Raw genomic sequence first — 23,230 nt, forward strand, 5'->3', positions numbered from 1 at the left:
ATGCCTCTGGTGCACGCCTTCACTCGACAGTCTGACGCCTGGTCCGCCCGTCAACGCCGACATCACTCCGCCGTGGCTGAATACAATTGCACCCTCCAATACGTCCCTGGGAAAATGAATCCTGTTGCCGATGCCCTGTCAAGAAACACGTTGGCTTCTGTTCAACTGGGATTGGATTACAACGCCCTGGCTGAAGCCCAACGACAGGATCCAGAGTATCAAGCTTGTAGGACATCCTGCACGTCCCTCCGTTGTGAGGATTTTCCCCTCGAAAACTCCAACACCACCCTCCTCTGCGACGTCAGTACTGGTAGACCGCGACCTTGGATTCCTGCTCCCATGCGCCGACAGGTGTTTGATTTCATCCACGGCCTTTCACATCCCTCGTGCCGTTCTACTGCACAGCTGCTGAAGGCAAAGTTCATTTGGCACGGCATTTCTAAGGATGCTAAGGATTGGGTCCGTGCCTGTACTTCTTGCCAAACTTCCAAAGTACATCGACACACGGATTCAGGAGTGGGCACCTTTCCTCAACCTCAGCGTCGTTTCGCACACATTCACGTCGACGTTGTAGGCCCCCTACCCACATCACAAGGACATCGTTACCTGTTTACCGTCATCGAACGCTCCACTCGTTGGCCTGAAGCCATTCCCATGGAAACTGCAACGTCCGCCTCATGTACATCTGCCTTACTCTCTGGATGGATTTCAAGATTCGGTATCCCTGAGCATATTACTTCTGACAGGGGAACCACTTTCACCTCTCAATTATGGACGTCATTAGCGAATCTCCTGGGCATCACCCTACATCAGACAACGGCCTACAACCCCGCTGCCAATGGAATGGTTGAACGTTTTCATCGCACCCTCAAAGCAGCTTTGATGTCCCGCTGCAAGGATTGCAACTGGTTTACTCAGCTTCCCTGGGTCCTCCTTGGACTAAGGACCACTCCTAAAGACGCCCTCGACGTCTCGGCAGCCGAAATGGTGTATGGCAACCCGTTGGTCGTCCCTGCCGAGTTTTTTCCTTCTACAACCTCCTCCGACGATCTCCAGCGCATACGTCACGTCGTGGTAAAATTTACTCCGTGCCGCCAGACTTACAAGCCCCCAGCGAAGCATCACATACCAACGGACTTGCACTCTGCAACGCACGTCTTCCTGGGCAACGACACCAGCAAGCCACCGTTAACGCCCCCTTACACGGGCCATTTTCTTGTGATCCGACACAGCCCGAAAGCATTCCTCCTAAACATTCGGGGCAAAGAAGACTGGGTCTCCATTGATCGTCTAAAACCTGCTTATCTTCTGCCAGATGACCCACCTACAGTTCGCCTCTCTAGATCAGGGCGCCCTATTTAACATGTACATTATGTCATTTTTAGGGGGGGGGGGGGAGCCATGTAGCAACCGTGTTTCACACAATTGTACATAATTCCTTTTGTATATATTATGGTTGTATCTTCGCTCTTCCCTCGCACTAAAACGAACATGAAAATTCAAGTCTGGTTTTTCCTCTGTGATTTTGTCTGTCTTGTGAACTTGTCATGTCCTGTTGCCTTGAGGTTTTGTATATAAGGAGACTGTTCCACAACAATATAACTCAGTCGTTTCCAATCTGCCTTTGATTTCACAACTCCTCTCTCGGCCCGTCACAAACCATTCACACATTTTGCAGACCAGAGCGCTCCAGTAGTTTGTAAATGTTTTTCTCCTCTTTTCTGGTAGCAATTTCAAATTATAGTATCTTCTCACATGTCCAAACAATCTTAAAACATGGTTTTTATACATTTTACTTATACTCACCACTGAACACTATGTGTTAATCAAACAAATCATATTATTAGCTTCAACCTTTTTTTCATTCAAATTCCTCATTTACACTATATTAGGAGAGTGCCTTCTTACATTTCAATCCTCACTTTCACAGTCACCCCAAGTCTCTTTCATATTTCCGCACGGCAATTATCACTCTAGTTTCTATTGATTCTATAACTCACCTCTTCTTTTGTTATTTTGGTTTTTCATTATTCACTCAAAATTACATATACCAATCAACATGATATAATTTTCCACAATCCACATTAACATACATTGATATATCTTCGTGTGACTTTTCATTTACGCACATACAGTAGTTGAACACTTCTTAGCATTTATTTTGGCAAAAGAGTTTGGAAATCTTTCACTAATTTTGCTTCCCTTTAACTACTTCAATCAGGTCTTTCTTTTCCAAAAACACCAGTCAGTCGGGTCTCCAATCACAAATCATCTACTTCAAACCTATTTCAGCACCAAGTGAGTCACTTGTCTACGTATATTCCAAAAACACTTCATTATCCAATTGCCTTTATGTCGATACTTTCATGAGCATGCTCTAGGTTCATTTATGATAAATAAAAGGAAAGGGTGAAGTGATATTTGGTGAAATGTCTGGTAGAGTGTGTGGGATTGAAAGGGGAAGAGCAAGAGAGGGTGTGGCTTTATTGCTGAGTGAATGGATGACAGGTGAAGTAGTGGAATGGAAGGAGATATCATCTAAGTTAATGTGGGTAAGGGTTAGGTTAGGTAGGGCATGTTGCGCGTTTGTCAGTGCGTATGGGCCAGGTTGTGAGAAAAGTGAATAAGAGCAGAATGAGTTCTGGAATTAATTAACTGGTGATAAGTTCTAGCTTTTTCAAAAAGAAAGATGAAAACAAGTATACATGGGTAAAAGTGGTAAATGGAAGAGTGGTAGAAAGGGCATTAATGGATTATGTGTTAATAACTAAAAGAATGTTTGGAAGATTGAAAGACATGCACGTGTTTAGGGGTATGGCTAACGGTATGTCTGATCAGTTTTTGGAGGAAGGAAAATTAATTGTAGCAAAAGAGTGGAGTAATAGAGTAGGTGGATGTAAAAGGGAGCTAGTGAGGGTTGAAGAGCTAATAAAACCGGGGGTAAAAAAGTAAATATCAAGAAAGGTTGAAAATGGCATATGAAGAAGTGAAAGTAAGAGAAACTGGTAATTTAGAGGAGGAGTGGAAGTTAGTAAAAGAAAATTTTGTTGGGATTGCAAGTGATGTATTTGGCAAATAGTTTGTTGGAGGCAGCATGATGAAGGGCAGTGAATGGTGGAATGAAGGAGTGAAGGTAAAAGTGGAAGAGAAAAAGAGGGCTTTTGAAGAATGGCCGTAGAGTAATAGTGTAGAGAAGTATGAAAAATATAGAGAGAAAAATATGGAAGTAAAGCGCAAAGTAAGTGAGGCAAAGAGGGCAGCTGACCTAGGTGGCTCAGGGATTGGGTCATTCATATGAAGAGAATAAGAAGAAGTTTCGGAAAGAAGTGAAGAGAGTAAGGAAAGCTGGCTCAAGAGTTGAAGTGACAGTGAAAGATGGAAATGGAAGGTTGTTAAAAGGAGAGGAGGCAAGGAAAAGGTGGGCGGAATATTTTGAAAGTTTACTGAATGTTGAGGATAATAGGGAGGCAGATGTAATTGCTGTTGCAGGTGTTGAGGTGCTGGTGATGGGAGATGAGAATGAGAGAGAGATTACAAGGGAGGAAGTGAGGAGAGCACCAAATGAAATGAGAGTAGGAAAAGCATCTGATATGGATGGTGTGAGAGGTGAGATGTGAAGGAAGGGTGTGTGACTGTACTTGAATGGTTGGTGAGATTGTTTAATATGTGTTGTGTTGTCAGTGGTACCAGTAGATTAGGTTTGTGCATGTGTAATATATGTAAAATTACATGTTTAAATACATGACCTAAGAAGTCAATATGGAAGTAGGAGCGAGTGTGAGAAATGCCATAGTCATGTCATAACCAGGATGCGAATGCCAAACCTTAGCAATGTAACATTTTTATGAAGAGTAAACACAAATACAAACCGTGAGAAAGAGTTGTGTCTCACCGGATGCAGGTGTCTTCCTCTATTAATGTTTAGTTTACATTATGTGTTTAAATGCTGAGATAACTGATTATACGATATCTGTGATATTGATATTTTAGCCAGTTCCTATTAAGTTGTCATACTTAATAGATGTTAATAACTGTTTTAAAGGAATAAACTATTTTAAAGATAACTTACCTAGACTTACTTGAAGATGTAACCTACCAAGTCTAAATATTACAACACATTGAAGAGACATTTGATGGGAACCCGAATGTGGGTTAATTACAGTACCACACCAACAATTGGTGGCAGCGAATAAAACTCTAAGAACCAGAGAAAGATCTTCAAGAACCGGAGTTCAACATAAATCAACTTTAGTACAATGAGAATCAACAGTAATGAATCTACAATTTTGACGAAGTATCTACGTCCACCGAAGAAATGAAAACATTGAATACCAACAAATGAATGTTATACAAACTGAGGAACTGGATCTTCAATCAACATCCTAAGAAAACCAAGGACTGACATTCAACGTTTACTAAGCACTACATTCAACGGAAATTGGAACGGAAACATTCAACCAAACATCAATAAGAAGAAACAATCCAGTGAGAGAGAGAGGAAATGAAGACATCACCCTTCGCCCATATAAACTGAGGCTAAGTACATTTCTTTATTCATTTCAGTTTTAGACAGTGAAGTGTAGTTATCACGAGTCAATCGTCCATTATTGCTGGGGTGAGTTGTTTGTTAATCTTCATTTTTCCTTTCATTAAACGAAACTGTATTCAACTTCGAATTCTCGTCGAGAATTTTTTTTTCTCTCTGTGCTAATTCCGTTCTCTTTCAGAAGTTCTCGGGAAACATCTTTATATTTGTATCATTGTATTGGGGGATTGTGTTATGATCTTTATTTGAATAGTATTTATGTGGACGTCTGTATTCATATAGAGATTTTGATAGGATTGCAAGGAATCAAAGAGATAAAAAACAAGTTAAAGTAAAAATGACACCTCCTGTCAGCCAAAGTAACCCCACCCCTGGCCGGAGTAACCCCATCCCGGCTCCCATTGTTACGTTAGTTAATGCCTGATCAGCTATCCTTCCTTTTCAAGGTCGGGTCAGCGAATTCTTACCTCAGAATGTTGAGTCGTGGATTTCTTCCGTCGACGCCCATTTAAATGCTAAACAAATTATAGACCCATTTGTACAATTACAAGAAGCTAAAAGTTTTATAGACTTTTCTAAAAGAGATGCGAGTGCGTATTTGAGGGGAGTTTCGTTTCAAGAAGCAGTTACATGGGATGATTTCGAAGTTAGGCTACGTGCGGTCTATGGTGGTGGGGAAGCCTTGGATGTAATTTTAACATCAATAAATACACTTAATCAAGCCACTATGACTCGGCTTAATGTTATTGAGAGAGCAGCTCTCATTGCCGATAGGCTAAACGAGTACCAAGATATTTTAGGTAATTCCATTTGGGTTACTAGAGATAACATCTCCGTGAAAGATTTCTTACGATTAATGTATTTAACTTGCATGACACTTATGTTGCCTGAAGCTTTAGTGCGGTGTTTTGATAAAAAGTTAACGCCAGCAAGTACAGAATTGGACGTATATAAACAGATAAAGAAACACATGTCTAAGTGTACTGATCTTGATCCCTTGTTTACACAGGTTTTTGCAAAAAATGAAACAAAGCCACAACAAGTAAACGTAGTAAATAATAGTCAAGTCGCGGGAATGACGTGTTATAATTGCAAACGTCAAGGTCACTTGATTGTAGACTGCAGAACGAGATTCTGTTCGTTACATAATAGTTCTACTCATTCATATAGTCAGTGCTACTCATGTAAGACACAACAGAATCCTAGAAATACACAGTCAAATCCACAGTCAATTCCACAGTCAGTTCCATATGGAAATAAAAAGAAAAATCCTCAGTTCAATAAGAAGAAACAGCCAAACGTCAATGTAGTTCAGAAACAAACAAACAGTTCTTCGAATAACTCTGATCCTGGGACGTCTACCCAGAACTCGCAAGGTCAGACTAATTTTCAGAATGTGCAGAGCAAAGCAAATACCACATAATTAACTCCAGTGGGGAGGAGAGTGATATTGGGTCAAGGTCATTCATATCAACATCAGTAGTATTGAATAATCCATTTAATGTTTTACCAGATCATTGTGAGGCAATAGATTTTCCTATGAAACACACGGCCGAATTAAATAAATCAGCGCATGCTCCCATAGATTTGCAACGAATCCATACAATAATAAGCCAAAATGAGTTACGACCAACATTATATGCTGTAAATTTAGAACACAGATCATTTACATTATTTTTTTGACTCTGGTAGTCCACATAATATCATGGATTTGAGGACACATCATTTGTTGTTTTCGAACTTCCCTGTAGGAAAGTCCGGAGTAAGGCTCTCGGGTATAGGAAATAATGAATTAAATGTAATAGGCGTAACTCATGTTGAGTACAAGGTCGGTAAGCGCACATTTGCCGATACATTTGTTGTTGTACAAAACATTGATATGTATCCAGTTGTAATTATAGGATACCCATCTATGGGCAATCAAAACATTATCTTAGCCCCTGCCAAGCACGGTGTGTATATGAAAGGAAAATTCTATAAGTCTTCTAATACCTTAAAATCAGTTTTGGATAAAAAGGAGACGACAAAAAAAACAGTGACGTACGTTGAAGAACCAATAACTTGTCTCACTAATAAAGAAATAATATACGTGACCCAACCGAATTCTCGTTCACCCGTAATATCATCTTGCACGCAATCTATCGAACCGAACGTACCTTCAAATTTAATAGTGCAAATAAAGAAAACGTTACCAGGATCTGAAATATTAATTCTTTCCGACACTTTGAAAACTAACGGATTGTCCGTCACACAAGCTATTTATACAGTAGGCTCACATCAACAATGTAATATTGAAGTCTGTAATCATTTAAATACCACTTTAATAATTCACAAAAATCAACATATCTTGGATGTAGAAGTTTATAAACATCGTATTCTTACCGTTGCTGAAATCAATCACGCTCAATCAGTTGCGGATAAATCCCTTTTGCAATCTATTAAAAATAAAATCAATAAAGACATTCAAGAAGAAGAATTTCAGCAGAAATTTTTTGGACTTTTAACTGAGTATCATGATGTTTTTTCCACTACAGATGGATCCCTAGGGAAAACAGATGTGATCGAGCATCAAATAAGGTTAAAGGACATGCAGAAAATTATCTCTCTACCCTCGTACAGTCTCCCTATGAAATTCCAGAATGAAATAAATGATGAAGTAGGTAAAATGCTAGAAGAAGGAGTCATTAGGAAATCGAACAGCCCTTATAATTTTCCATTAATATTTGTACCGAAAAAAGATCGAACATGGCGTATCTGCGCACATTACCGTCGCCTAGATGAGGAGACGATCCCTGATCGATTCCCAGTGCCATGTACTGACGATATTTTATCTTTGTTAGGTCAGAATAAATATTTTACCAGTTTGGACTTACTTAAAGGCTTTCACCAGATATCATTAGAAGAAAATAATATCCCATACACAGCCTTCAGCACAGCCAGGGGACATTATGAATTTTTACGGATGCCTTTTGGTTTACGTTGTGCTCCCATAACATTTACAAGAATGATTAACATAGTGTTTGGAGACTTGCTAGGGGATATATTGCATGCCTATATGGACGACCTTGTAATCTTTTCCAATACCTTAGAAGAACACCTACGTAAATTAGAACTAGTATTACAGAGACTAAGACAACATAACTTAAGGGTAAAGATTAGTAAGTGTGAATTTTTCAAAACAGAATTAGTCTATTTGGGTTTTACGGTGTCAAGCCAAGGTCTTAAAGTAGTCAATGATAAGGTGTTGGCTATCGGTAACATTTCAATACCTACTAATGTGAAGGGAATACAGCATTTTCTGGAGTGTAGTGGATATTACAGGCGTTTTATACGCAATTATTCAATAATAGCCACTCCCCTAACTGATCTTACGAAGAAGGGCGTAGATTTCATATGGTCTGAGCAGCATCAACAGGAGTTTAATACCTTGAAAGATGAACTGTGTAGTTCTCCTATCTTAAAATTTCCTGACTTCAGTAAGGAATTCCTCATTGCAGCAGACGCCTCAGACTTAGGAGTAGGTGGGGTATTGCTTCAGCAATATGAAAAACAATTTTCTCCGATAGCTTTTTATTCTCGAAAACTGAGAACTTCCGAAAGTAAGTATGCAGTAATAGACAAGGAAGGGCTAGCTATTGTTAATTCACTAGTGCATTTTAAGTTCATAATATACGGTTATCCCGTTAAGGTTCTTACTGATCATAAACCACTAACCGACTTCTTTAAAGGCTTCAGCCACAGCCCCAAACGAACTCTGTGGCATTTGATCATTCAAGACTTTAGCGCGAGAATCGGGTATTTACCAGGGAAAGCAAATATCATTGCTAATGCATTATCACGCAACCCCGTGTCATCTTGTACGGAGCCTTTAGCTGAATTAATAGATATATCAACATCCATGCCTATTGTTAAAACTATATCTGAAAAAGAAGATCTAGGCTGGAGTGCTGAATTATTATAGATTGAGCAAAGAAAAGATCAGATATTAGAAAAATTATAAATGCTTTGGAAGGCAATCTTAAGGAAAAGGAATATATAAAGTATACGCAGCAGAATTATATAATCAAAGACAATATTCTGTGTAGATCCGTGACAAGGAAAACCCGCAATACACCACATGTGACTAATGACCAGGTAGTGGTACCAATCTCACTTATATCCACTGTCCTAAATTGGTTGCATGCAAACCCATTGCATGGACACCCGGTGTTCTCATTAATGTCACAGAAAGCCGAATCCTTTTTTTATTGGCATACGATGCTTACAGATATAAAAAAAAAAAACACACAGCTAATTGTCATACTTGTCAGGAAAACAAAGGGCACACGGAAACACATGTCAGCCTAGGGGCTTATCCCGTGCCCAATCAACCCTTTGAAAGGATACATTTAGATTTATTAACAGGATTTTACGAGTCAGACAGAGGAAATAAGCACCTCTTAGTAATTGTAGATGTTTGACTCGATATACAGAACTAATAGCGCTTAAAACTAAAACTGCGATTGAATGCGCTAAGAAGTTTTACGAGTGTTACATTTGTAAACATGGAATTCCACACATGATAATTTCAGACTCGAGTGGAGAATTTAAATATCATTTCCTTACCTCATTGTGTGAATTCCTTAGCATAAAGCAAATCAATACCATGATCTATCACCCAGAATCGAATGGGCTAGTGGAAAGAGCGAATAGAAAAGTTTTAAATATATGAAGAGTAACACCAGGGGGATCAGACCCCATCTGGGATATTGAAATACCTGTGGTACTGAGTACTCTGAAACATTCATATCATATATCAATTAAAATGTCACCGCACGAGGCATTGTATGGTACCCCAGTTAGAACGCCTTTCCATGTATTAACGCCTACAACTAATTTATCAAATCCTTTAAAAGAATGTATAAATGCAAGCAAAAGTTGTTTTGATATCCTTCGAAAGAATTTAGAAGAATCACAAATCATAATGAAAAGGAATCATGATAAAATAGCGAAGCCAACTTAAACATATACCGTGGGTGAAAATGTATACATACAGGTAAATGTACGTCAAGGGCTCAATTTTAAACTAATACCTAAGTTTGAAGGTTCATTTAGCATTTTGGAAACATTAACGGCCAATAGATTTAGAGTTCAAAACGTATCCCAGCCCACTGATGAAAGAATTGTACCATTGGGTCACATAAGAAATTAAAATAAGAAAGAAGGAAGTGAGGGAATTTTGTTTTGTTCTTTATCTATGAAGTTTATATGTTAACATTTTTTTCTTCTTAATACAGGAATAATTACATATATTTTTCTCATTACAGGTTTCCAAGATGAAGTTTTTATTGCTAGGAGTGATATTGTTCTCAGACATTTTTCTCGAGTGGGAACAGCTCTAAAACTAAAAGTATAGATTTTAAATATGGCACTATAGTAGAAAGACAAGAAGACGTTTTTATTACATCAAGTAACGTAGATGTTGAAGTACGCATGCAACCAATTTTCTCCCAGAGAATGACGTCACTGGCTTAAAGAGCGCCATTTCAAGGTTCGCTGTTTCATTAAATGAAATGCATAGAAGACACTTTCCTTTTAATACAGAGAGTTCGCTTGCATCGACACTAAAAGTTGCAGAGATGCTATCCGACGACTTGCAAAATAAGACTTACGAGGTAGAATCTTTGGCTCGTGACCTTTTGATGTGGACAGTAAGACACGATAACCTTGAAAAATGTAACCCGTTTATCTTTGCTGCACGAAACATCTTTGGTTCTATTGCAAGTTTAGGCTTAGGGATTTCCAATCGTCTTAAGATTAGTAATAAAAATAAGAAAATTGAATTTTTGACTCATGAAAATGAATTGATTTTGTCAGAACTAAGGAATCAGTTATCTTCAATCAATCAAATTATGAGTTTAGTGAACGAACATTCTAGTAATATCAGTGAGATTATGGAAGTACAAGATTTTTTATTCAAAAATAGATCATATACATAATAGAATTGCACATTTCATTGAGAAATCAAAAGACTATGTGGAAGTTATCACATTAGCGACTAAAGGTGTACTGTCACCGCATTTGTTGCCGATAAGAGACTTAACGTTAATTGTGGAGAACGTACGGGAGAAATTAGGTTATGTTCCTTTGTTAGACGGACGTAGGTTAGAATTTTATTAGAGCCAAATTACAGTAAGCGTTGAAAATCACAGGATTATGAATACAATTCCCTTTGATTCTTCCGATGCCTGGCAATCTTACAGGATATCACCATTTCCGACTTTCATGACGAATCACTCAAATCCAGTAATATCCAGTTTGACAGGACATGTATTGATTTCCCCAGACAAGGAAACATATACGGTCATTAAAGACTTAAATCAATTAACTCACTGTTCAGACGCAATGAATAAAAAAAATATGTTCAGTCGACTCCTGTGAATTCCATAAAAATTCAATGGATTCATGCGAGTTAGGTATAGTGCTAGACGGTGCTCTCTCCTATACACATGAAAATTGTCTGAAAAAGCTTTATCCCTTTGATGAAAATAAGTTCAATTGCAGACTGAACAATGGCTCGTGGATACGATACAACAAGGCCGGCTTCAATGTATCATGCCCGGACGGATCCACGTCCTATTCCCAAATCTTCGTTGCTGCAGATAGTTGTATTGGTACGTCCCCGAATTACATGATCCGTGGAATCAAGACTATCATCAGAGAACGGGCCTACTTCGCAAACTTTACGTGGTCAACTACAATTCCATCTTTACCTCTCCCATACAATGCACGTGTGGCTAAGCGGTTGATGAAATTAACTGAGATGGACCAACCGACACCGACTTATGCAGACCTTCATTCCTACGTGTAACTAGCAGCAGTCAGTGTTACGGTGATGATATTTATCGCCATTAACATCTTTGTTTGACGTAGGTTAAGAACACACAAGTTGGAGATCAAACAGAACGTTTTGCCATGTCCAGACAAAACTCCTATTTTATTTCAATTTAAAGCTGTTTGAAACTGGCCCCTTTATTCGCTCAAATGAGTAAAATTGTCTTGGAAAAGTGTTGTGCACGAAAAGCAGTTAGTACGCTAGTAATATGTTGTTGAAGAGACTATAGAACCTTTGCATTTTAAAAACATTTTAAAAAACATTTAAAAAATAAATCATTTTTTGGGCACCTAATAAAATATATAAGCCCTAAATGTTAAAATAAAGATATATATATATATATATAATATATATATATATATATATGTACAAAACCGTGGGACGTGTACGTACCAGGAATTCGTGTTTGTGCACTAAAACTATATCTTTACTAAGGTAACAAATATTTTTTATTATTTACCGTATTATAATAATCTATATTTTTGACAAAGGTAACAACTATTCTTTAACAAGTTACGGAATCATATGTATATCAGTATTTTTTTTTGTTGATACCACATAATCGTTTGCTAGCAATGTATCATATATATGATCTGTATTTATCATGCATTTTTTTTCTTTGTTTTGACAATGTCTATTAAGTATGCATTTTTTTAATGTGCCTATTTGAACATTCATCCTTAATCATTTGCTTATGGCTAAAGTAAAAAAAAAAATATATATATATATCCAGTCATACTCCTAGTAAACATATTTTTAATGTATTGTTAAATATTTAATAAATTGAAGGTAGCTGACTGAGCTAATGTAATATATGTAAAATTACATGTTTAAATACATGACCTAAGAAGTCAATATGGAAGTAGGAGCGAGTGTGAGAAATGCCAGTCATGTCATAACCAGGATGCGAATGCCAAACCTTAGCAATGTAACATTTTTATGAAGAGTAAACACAAATACAAACGGTGAGAAAGAGTTGTGTCTCACCGGATGCAGTTGTCTTCCTCTATTAATGTTTAGGTTACATTATGTGTTTAAATGCTGAGATAACTGACTATACGATATCTGTGATATTGATATTTTAGCCAGTTCCTATTAAGTTGTCATACGGAATGGTCATCCGACCAAACCATCTATACTCCTGTGATGGAGATGTTAATAACTGTTTTAAAGGAATAAACTATTTTAAAGTTAACTTACTTAGACTTACTTGAAGATGTAATTTACCATGTCTAAATATTACAACACATTGAAGAGACATTTGATGGAAACCCGAATGTGTGTTAATAACAGTACCACACCAACACATGTATTGTACCACTATATAAGGGTAAGGGAGATGTGGATGAGTGTTGTAATTCAAGAGGTATTAGTTTGTTAAGTGTAATTGGAAAAGTGTATGGTAGAGTACTTATTAATAGGATTAAGGATAAAACAGAGAATGCAATCTCAGAAGTACAGGGTGGATTTAGAAGAGGTAGGGGTTGTATGAATCAGATTTTTACAGTTAGCCAGACATGCAAGAAATATTTAGCAAAAGGTAAGGTGTATGTCGCGTTTATGGATATGGAGAAAGCGTATGATAGAGTTGATAGGGAAGCAATGTGGAATGTGATGAGGTTATATGGAGTTGGTGGAAGATTATTGCAAGTAGTGAAAAGTTTTTACAAAGGTAGTAAAGCATGTGTTAGGATAGGAAGTGAAGTGAGCGATTGGTTTCCGATGAGAGTGGGGCTGAGACAGGGATGTGTGATGTTTCCGTGGTTGTTTAACTTGCATGTTGATGGAGTGGTGAGAGAGGTGAATGCTCGAGTGCTTGGATGAGGATTGAAACTGGTAGACGAGAATGACCATGAATGGGAGGTAAATCAGCTGTTGTTTGCGGATGATACTGTACTGGTTGCAGACGCGGAAAAGAAGCTTGGCCGATTAGTGACAGAATTTGGAAGGGTGTGTGACAGAAGGAAGTTGAGAGTTGATATGGGTACGAGTAAGGTTATGAGATGTACGAGAAGAGAAGGTGGTACAAGGTTGAATGTCATGTTGAATGGAGAGTTACTTGAGGAGGTGGATCAGTTTAAGTACTGGGGTCTGTTGTTGCAGCAAATGGTGGAGTGGAAGCAGATGTACGTAAGAGAGTGAATGAAGGATGCAAAGTGTTGGGGGCAGTTAAGGGAGTAGTAAAAAATAGAGGGTTGGGCATGAATGTAAAGAGAGTTCTATATGAGAAAGTGATTGTACCAACTGTGATGTATGGATCAGAGTTGTGGGGAATGAAAGTGATGGAGAGACAGAAATTGAATGTGTTTGAGATGAAGTGTCTAAGGAGTATGGCTGGTGTATCTCGAGTAGATAGGGTTAGGAACGAAGTAGTGAGGGTGAGAACAGGTGTAAGAAATGAGTTAACAGCAAGAGAGGATATGAATATGTTGAGGTGGTTTGGCCATGTTGAGAGAATGAAAAATGGCTGTCTGCTAAAGAAGGTGATAAATGCAAGAGTTGATGGGAGAAGTGCAAGAGGAAGGCCAAGGTTTAGGCGGATGGATGGAGTGAAGAAAGCTCTGGGTGATAGGAGGATAGGTGTGAGAGAGGCAAGAGTGCATGCTAGAAATACGAATGAATGGCGAGCGAGTGTGACGCAGTTCCAGCAGGCCCTGCTGTTTCCTCCGGTGCCTTAGATGACCGCGGAGGTAGCAGCAGTAGGGGTTTGAGCATTATGAAGCTTCATCTGTGGTGGATAACGGGGAGGGTGGGCTGTGGCACCCTAGCAGTACCAGCCGAACTCGGTTGAGTCCCTTGTCAGGCTGGGAGGAATGTGGAGAGGAGAGGTCCCATTTTATTTTTTGTTTCCTTTGTTTGATGTCGGCTACCCCCTAAAACTAGGGGAAGTGCCTTGGTATATGTATGTACAACTTTTACTTTCAAACTTATTAATGTTTTATAATAAAAATTGTTCTTCATGACCTCATTCATATGTAAACCCGTACAGTTATTCTTATATTAATCCTTTTGTCATCGGTCTTAATTTCCTGATCAGTATCCTTTCATATATCGTCCCTGGTATACTAATGAATATTATACTTCTACTGTACATGTGTTATAGTTGGCCCCATTATGTACACTTATGACTATAACAAGGCACTCCAATCTCTGGATCTAAATGAATGGTAGTAATTAACCCTGAATCCTATTTGAGTTCTTCTATTTCAAGAACTACATTGCATTGTTAGTGAAGTCTATTTTCTGATTTATATTCTTTTCATCATTCTATGTTCTCATCTGTACCTTATAAGCACACAATTGCCTTTTAATATTAATAATCCTACGCTCCATTAAACTTTTTTCGTATACTGCATTTTTACACTGGCCCCTCTCTGGCCTGTCACATCATTCCATCTATAAAGATATTGGATTGCAGTAGAGCCATACAACACCAATGTATCAGACCCATGTTTGCATTAAACCAGTCACTTACTTGCCTTTAAATTCTAACACACTTGACTTTTATCAAACAAGCTTTCAATCCCCCTCAACAACTTGTCTCAAATGTCTAGCATTCCCAATACCCATCAGATTGCCTCGGTTTCGAATCTTTCAAGATTTCAATCTCATCAAGATTTTTATTTTTTCCAGTTTTATGTATATCACAGACTGCTTTTCACTTTTACTTTCAATCTATTTACGTAACTCTGTGATAAGGAGAGACACATCCTCCTAGTCTAAAAGGACTTTGTCTTCTGTTATGCAATCGCAATAAAAAATCTTATCATAGACCTTCCCATGTATAACAAAGCAACATTATGTCATCTATTCTTAACATTTACTTTTATAACCATTAATTTTATACTAAAGGGCAATGAATTCTCTCACTTACTCCTTCCGAACCTTTTTCTTCATCCAAACATACCTGACCAAATTTGGTTCCCCATTCAATCCCACTATCACCACCAATCCCGTTAACTTCTGGTGTCTTTATTTACTTTGAACTCTTAACAACCTTTCTTATACTTTCAAAACATTTCCATAAGCCTTCTCAACACTGCCCTAACCCTTCTCATTTTGGCATTACTCCTCTAATTACACTGATTTTTTTTCCACAACAAACGGCATCTGTTTGTTTGTTTGCATCTTTACACAGAATCTACTGTACCCATTTTTATCAAACTTGGTAGTCATGTTGGGTATAGCTCAAAAACCGATTCTGTAAAATTTTGGATAATTAGTTTTTTATTTATTATTTTTTTTTTTTTTTTTGTTTAATTGTGAGCAACTTTACAAAAAAATTATTTTACGTATTTTTACAAATCTTGGTAGTCATGTTGGTTATGTCCCAAAGATGAATGTGTAACCTTTTTGATAAAGTATATAGAAATAGAACTACGCAGCAGTTCCTTAAAAATAATCCCAGTGTTAAATAAAATGGTAGATATTTTGTTAGTTTATTTCTTGTATGTGAACAACATTACGCAAAAACTACAGGAACAATTTTAACGAAACTTGGTGGACATGTGGGGTATGACCAAAAGACAACTTTATTAGATTTTAATGACTAGAAAAGCACTCTGAGAGTGCATACCTCCTCCATGGTAGCTTATTTCTCGAAACCAGTTTGCCTTTTCCATAACCAATTTAGACTGCAATCATACTTGAAATCTGTGTGACAACCATGTGCGAGCTTGGGGTTAAGGTTAGGGTTAATTTGCTCAACCTTTAGCTCGACCTTGACATTGACCTTGACCTTTAACCAAGACTTTCAAAATTTAATCACTTCCACATCTTAACATAACAATTAATCTCTGAAAGCTTCACTTCTCTCTGAGTAAAACAGTAACCATGAACTTGTTCACAAACAAACAAGCAGACAAACAGGAGAGAAAACATAACCTAGTTTCAACTGCGTTGGTAGGGTAAAAATGCATTGAAATACCAGTATGCGGTGAAGTTAAGAGCACCATAAAATTGCTTGTTGTTTATTGTGGTCAACATTAAGCAAAAACTCTTCTTCTTCGGCTTATTCCCATTTCTATATGGGATCACCGTTTCAAATTACCCTTTTCCATCAATTTCTGTCTTACGCCTCTACTTCACCAACCTCCTTCTCCCTCAAGTCCTCCTTTACACAGTCCACCCATCCCTTTTAGTTTTCCCCTTCTTCTTCTACCTTGAACTTCAATTACCATGGCATGCCTCCCCACATGATCCTCCTCCCTCCTCAGTAAATGTCCATACCATCTCAATCTTCCTTCTTGCCCTTTCTTTGATATTTCCAAAACCTTTGTTGATACTTTATTGTAGTCATTTCTAATTTTATTTTTTCTTGTCACTCTAGACATTTACCTAAGCATTCTCATTTCTGCTACAACTATTTTTTCTCATCAGTTTTCCTTAGGCTTGCTGCCCCTATACCATAGGGCATTGCTGTTCTTACAACCGTTTTGTTGAATTTTCCTTCAAGTTTTGTCACAAAGGACTCCACAGGCCGCTCTCCAATTGTTCCAGCCTGCCCCTATACGATGGTTTAATTCTTCTTCCATACTTCCAGCAGCATTGAGTATGGATCCCAGGTACTTAAACTTGTTTACTCTCTTTATTTGTACTCCACCTAACCTATTATTTTCTATACCGTCACTCTCATTGGTGGAACACATGTATTCTGCCTTGGACCTGCTTATTCTCATTCCTCTATCCTCCAGTGCTCCTATCCCCATGTCTAGCTCAATTTCCAGGTATTCCGTTCTCTCAGCACACAAAACAATATCATCTGCATACAATATACTTCATGGCAGTGCCTCTCTAGCAGCTTCAGTCATAACATCTATTACTACTTTGAAAATGAATGGCCTAAGTACTGATTCGTGGTGCAATCCTACTCTCATCTCAAGTCCTTCCATCACTCCAACAATGCTCCTCACTCTGGTATACGCCTCCTGATACTTCTCTTGGATTAGCTGCACATACTTTTCTGGAACCATCTTCTTACTCAGACACCTCAATACTTCTTCCCTCGGAAATCGGTCAAAAGCCTTTTCAAGGTCTATAAACACCAAATATAAATCATTTCTTTTTTTCTTGAATTCCTTCAACAATTTCCTCAGACAAAATATACCATCTGTGGTTCCACTTCATTTCATAAATCCCATTGTTCTTTTCCTATTTCAACCTCTTCTCTTATTCTGCATTTATCATCCTTTCCAATATCTTCATGGTGTGGGACACCAGTTTGAGGCCCCTGTAGTTACTGCACTCTTGAACATCCCCATTTACCTTTGAAAATTGAGATCAATATACTCTCTCGCTACTCTTCTCGTATCTTATCTTGTTCGAGTATCTTTATCATCAGATTGTATAAGATATCCACCCCCTTATCTCATAATGCTTTCCATGCTTCCATAGGGATCATGTCTGGTCCTTTTGCCTTACCATTCTTCATCTTTTTCAGTGCATCTACTACCTCTTGGCTAGAAAATCTCATCCCCATACCCATATTCAGCTGTCCGTCCTCTCTTACTAGTCTTTTATTTCCTTCTTTTGAGAGCTATTCAAAGTATTCTTTCCATTGCTTCAAGATGCCTCTGTAGTTACCACACTCTTGAACATCCCCTTTGCCTTTGAAAAATGTGATCAATATACTGTCTTGCCACTCTTCTGGTACCTTTTCTTGTTCGAGTATCTTTATCATTAGATCATATAAGATATCCATCCCCTCATCTCCAAATGCTTTCCATTCTTCCACAGGGATCAAGTTAGGTTCTTTTGCCTTACCATTTTTCATCCTTTCTGTGCATCTACTGCTTCTTGACTAGAAAACCTCATCACCATGTTCGGTTGTTCGTCTTCTCTTACTAGTCTTTAATTTTCTTTATTTAAGAGCTGTTCAAAGTACTCTTTTTATCACTTCAAAATGTCTTCTTCTATTCTAAGTACCACGCCGTCTCGGTTTTCCATTTCCTTAATGTATGCAATATCTTTTGCACTTCTATTTCTTGCTCTTGACAGTTTGGTCACATTTTGTTCATTCCTTGCTTTGTTCCTAGCTTATCATACACCTCAGCATATGATCTAGCCTTAGTTTGGGCTACTATTTTCTCCACTTCCTTGTTTTTCTCTATAAATCTATCTCTCTCCACCTGTAGCTGTGATTCTTGCATCTCTTTTTTGCCTCCTTTCTACCTTTCACTGCCTTCTCAGTGTCTTCATTCCACCACCAGCTCTCTTTTTCCGCCCACAAAATACCAGATATCTAGCCTAGTACTTCTTTTCCATACTTTTCTCATTACTGCTGCATTATGTGCCCACCATTCCTGAAAAGTTTTGATTTCTAAGCCAATTTTCCCAAAAGCTTCCTCTTAAACTCTCTCTCTCTGCTTATCAACCGCTTTCTTTAATTTGAACAATTTAATTTTCCTCACCTTTAATTTTGTTTTCTCTTTTAAGCTTCAGGTCCAAAAATAATCGTCTTTTTTTGGCGGGGGGGGGGGGGGGTCCATGGTCACCTTGGATAACTTTGTAGTTTTTAACTTCTACCAGTTGCAGCCATTAATAAAAGAAGTAGTCCATTTTGGAGTTTCAGCCACCACTCTTATATGTTATCAGGTGCTTCCCTTTCTTCTTTAAGATGATGTTTACTATTGCCATGTCAAATGACAGCAAAATCCACTATGCTTTCTCCTTTTGTATTTCTCTCCCTGATTCCATAACCCTCGTGTTCATGCCTAACCACGTCATTTTCACTTTCCACATGGCTATTCAGATCTGCCCCGACTACACCTCTCTCACTCTCTTCCACCTCCTGCATCACTCCATATATTTCACTCTAGAAGTTTCTTTTCTCTTCTTGTGTGCAACCAACTTGTGGTGCATAAGCACTAATAATGTTTACATTTCTCCTCTATTGCATATTTCCATCCTGATGATGCGGTCATTCCTTCTTTGTATTTCTATCACAGAGTTCTTCAGTTTTGCAGGCAAGACAATGCCAACTCCAGTTTTATTCTATTCATTGGCTCCAATATAGTATATCTTGCATCCTTCACCCAATTCATTTGCCTTATTTTGTCTCTATCTCGTTTCTTGTACACAACACATTTATTTTCTTTTTCCTCTTAAGGTCAGCCAATTCTCTTCCTTATACTGTCATTGATCCGATGTTAAGCTGGCAAACTCTAAATCCAAATCCGATGTGAGCTAACATCTTTAGTTGCCCCTGCTCCTGATACAATAGCTCGTGTACAGTCATAGAGTTAGGGGGATGTACATATGCGTCATCTACGGAGTGCTCCCTGGCATTACTTTTATCTATATTTTGGCTCATTACATTTTGGTTATGTATGGTTCTTTTACAGTTGGGTGCCCTTCCTGACGTCAACCCTCCCAATTTATGCAGGCTTGGGACCAGTACCCCTAAGGGCTGCTATGCACCTCCAGGTGGCTAGGTAAACATCATGCGAAAACTATGTAACCAATTTCATCGAAACTTGGTGAACATGTGAGATATGACCCAAAGACTAATCCATTAGATTTTGAAGAAAATACATTGAAGTCCAAGTATTCAGTGGAGGTATAAGGACAATAAGATTGATAGTTTTTTTGTGAACAATATTATGCAAGAGAGACAGAATCTAATTCAACGAAACCTAGTGACTTGTGAGGTATGGCCAAAGGACAAATACATTAGGTTTTGAAAAAAAAATGCATCGAAGAACAAATACGTAGTGGAGGTATGAGCACAATAAGATTGCAGTTTTTTGTTTGTGAAAAATATTATGTAAAAACTACAGAACCAAAATCAATGAACCCTGGTGTACATGTGGATTATGACCCAAGGACAAATCTGTAAGATTTTGAAGAAAATACATCGAACTACAAGTACGCAGTGGAGTATGAGCAAAATAAGATTACTTATTTTGCTTGTGAAAAATATTATGCAAAAACTACTAAACCAATTTCAACGAAACCTGGTGGAGCTATGGGATATAACCCAAATACAAGTCCATTAGATTTTGAATAAAATGCTTCAAAGTACAAGTATGCAGTGGAGGTATGAGCTCAATAAGGTCCTTGTTTCTTTGATTGTGAACAATATTGCGCAAAAACCATAGAACTGATTTTTGAGAAATACATCGAAGTACAAGTACGCAGTGGAGGTGTGAGCACGATAAGATTGTTATTTTTTTGTGAACAATATTACGCAAAAAACTACTGAACCATTTTCAACTAAACTTGTTGGACAATGGGAAATGACTTAAGAACAAATACCTCAAACTTAGAAGAAAATATATCGAAGTACAAGTATGCAGTGTAGGTATGAGCTCAATTTCATTGCGTGTTTTTTTTTGTGTGTGTGTGTGTGTGTGTGTGTGTGTGTGTGTGTGTGTGTGTGTGTGTGTGTGTGTTTGAACAATATCCCGCAAAAGCTACTGAACCAATTTCAACAAAACATGGTGGACATATGGTGTATGGACCACCAAGGACAAACCCACTAGATTTTGAAAAATATACACCAAAGTAAAAGTGGAATTTTTTTTTTTTTAACAATGAAACCTGGTGGACATGCGAGGTATGACCCAAGGACAAATCCATTAGATTTTAAATAAAATATATCGAAGTACAAGTACGCAGTAAAGGTATGAGCTCAATAATTTTGGGTTTGGACAATGTTACGTAAATAAAACTACTGAAACAATTTCAACGAAACGTGGTCGACATGTGGTGTACGTATAAAAAACAAATCCGTTAGATTTAGAAAAAAATACATCGGAGTACAAGTACACAGTAGAAATATGAGCACAATGATATTGATTTCTTGTTTGTTTGTGAACAATATTACGCAAAAACTACTTAACGAATTTCAGTGAAACCTGATAGACATAAGGGGAGTGACCCGAGGACAAATTCATTAGGTTTAGAAAAAAAGTATATCGAAGTACAAGTACACAGTGAAGCACAGTTATATTGCTTGTTTCTTTGTGTGAACAATATTAAAAAAAAAAACAAAGAATAAATAAAAACTATGAATAAATTTCAATGAAACCTGGTGGACATGTGCATACCTAAGGAGAAATCCATAAGATTTTAAAGTAAATGCATCAAAGTCAAAGTAAGCAGTGAAGGTATGAGCTCAATTAGATTGTTTTCTTTTTATCTCTTTTTTTTTTTTTTTGAGAACAATATTACGCAAAAAACTATTGAACCGATTTCAACGAAACCTGATGGTATGTGGGATATGACTAAAAGAGAATACCATTAGATTTTAAAGAAAATACATCGAAGTACAAGAACCCGGTGGAAGTATGAGCTCACTAAGATCGCTTTTTATAAATATTATGGCAAAAAAAAAAAACAAATAACTACTTTTACCAATATCAACAAAACCTGGTGGACGTAATTGGGTGTGACTAAGCAACAAATCCATAAGATTTTGAAGAAAATACTTCGAGGTACTAGTGTGCAGTAGAGGTATGCGCACAATAATAATGCTTGATTTTTGTTTATGAACAATATTATGATAAAACCTACTGAACAAACTTCAGTGAAACCTGGTGGCATGTGTAGAATATCCCAAGTGCAAATCCGATAGATTTTGAAGAAAATACACGGAAGTATAAGATGCAGTGGAGGTATGAGCGCCATAAGATTGCCTGTTTTTTTATTGTGAACAAAAATATGCAAACAAACTACTGAATCAATTTCAACAAAAGAGGTGAACGTGTGGCGTAATACCCAAGGACAAGTATATTAAATGTTAAAAAAAAAAATACATCGAAGTTTAGGTACGCAGTGAGGGAGTGAGGTCAATAGGATTGCTTGGTTTACTGTTAACAAAAAAAAAAAAAAAAAAAAAAAAAAAAAAATACTGAACCAATTTCAAGGAGACCTGAGGGACAATCGGAGCATAGCCCAAAGACAACTCCATTACATTTTGAAAAGAAAAAATACATTGAAGTACAAGTACGCAGTGGACGTATGAGCAAAAATACGAACGCTTTTTTGTGTGAACAAAATTATATATATATATATATATATATATATATATATATATATATATATATATATATATATATATATATATATATATATATATATATATATATATATATATATATATATATATATATATATATATATATAAAATGAGCAAATTTTAACGAAACCTGGTGGACATGTGTGGTATGACCAAAGGACAAATTCATTAGATTCTAAAGAAAAATCATCGAAGTACAAGTAGGCTACGCATTGGAGGCTAGAGCTCATTAAAATTGCCTGGTTTTTTGTTTTTTAATAATATCACACAAAAAACTACCGAACAAATTTTAGCGAAAGCTGGTGCACATGTTTGGTATGACCCAAGGACAAATCCATTAGATTTTAAAGAAAATACATTGTAGTACAGGTACCCAGTGCAGGTATAAGGTCAGTAGGATTTTTTTATTTGTGAACAATATTACGGAAGAATCTACTGAACAAATTTCAAAGAAACCTGGTGGACATGTTTGGTATGACCCAAGGACACATCCATTAGATTTTGAGGAAAATACATCGAAGTAAAAGTACGCAGTGGAGGTATGAGCACAATAATATTGCTTGTTTTTTGTGTGAACAATATTACGCATAAGAAAACTACTGAACCAATTTCAACGAAACTAGGTGGACATGTAGGGTATGGCCCAAAGACAAATCCATTTGATTTTAGAGAAAATACATCGAAGTACATGTATGTAGTGGAGGTATGAGCACAAAAAGATTTTTTTTTTGTGTGTGTGTGTGTGTGTGTGTGTGTGTGTGTGTGTGTGTGTGTGTGTGTGTGAAAAATA

The 23,230-nt window shown here is 37.4% G+C and overlaps 1 protein-coding gene across 1 annotated transcript; it reads right to left on the reverse strand.

The window, feature by feature from the left end:
• Positions 1-17,197: 17,197 nt before the first annotated feature.
• On the reverse strand, positions 17,198-18,192 carry LOC137626288 (uncharacterized). Its single transcript, XM_068357362.1, has 2 exons — positions 18,003-18,192; positions 17,198-17,454 (listed from the first exon to the last, which is right to left on the reverse strand). The coding sequence occupies exons 1-2, from the start codon at positions 18,190-18,192 to the stop codon at positions 17,198-17,200; spliced, it is 447 nt and encodes a 148-aa protein (XP_068213463.1).
• Positions 18,193-23,230: the final 5,038 nt, after the last annotated feature.

The sequence above is a fragment of the Palaemon carinicauda genome, chromosome 33 (assembly GCF_036898095.1).
Source record: "Palaemon carinicauda isolate YSFRI2023 chromosome 33, ASM3689809v2, whole genome shotgun sequence".
NCBI classification, from domain to species: Eukaryota; Metazoa; Arthropoda; class Malacostraca; order Decapoda; family Palaemonidae; genus Palaemon; species Palaemon carinicauda.

Bases quoted from the DNA above. Each gene is read 5' to 3' on its own strand.
- LOC137626288 (XM_068357362.1), bottom strand. From the start codon at position 18,192: ATGAAAAATGGTAAGGCAAAAGAACCTAACTTGATCCCTGTGGAAGAA. The intron at 17,455-18,002 runs GTAACTACAGAG...TGGTGTTTATAG, and splicing joins AGGGGATGTTCAAGAGTGTG to ACCTTGAAAAGGCTTTTGAC.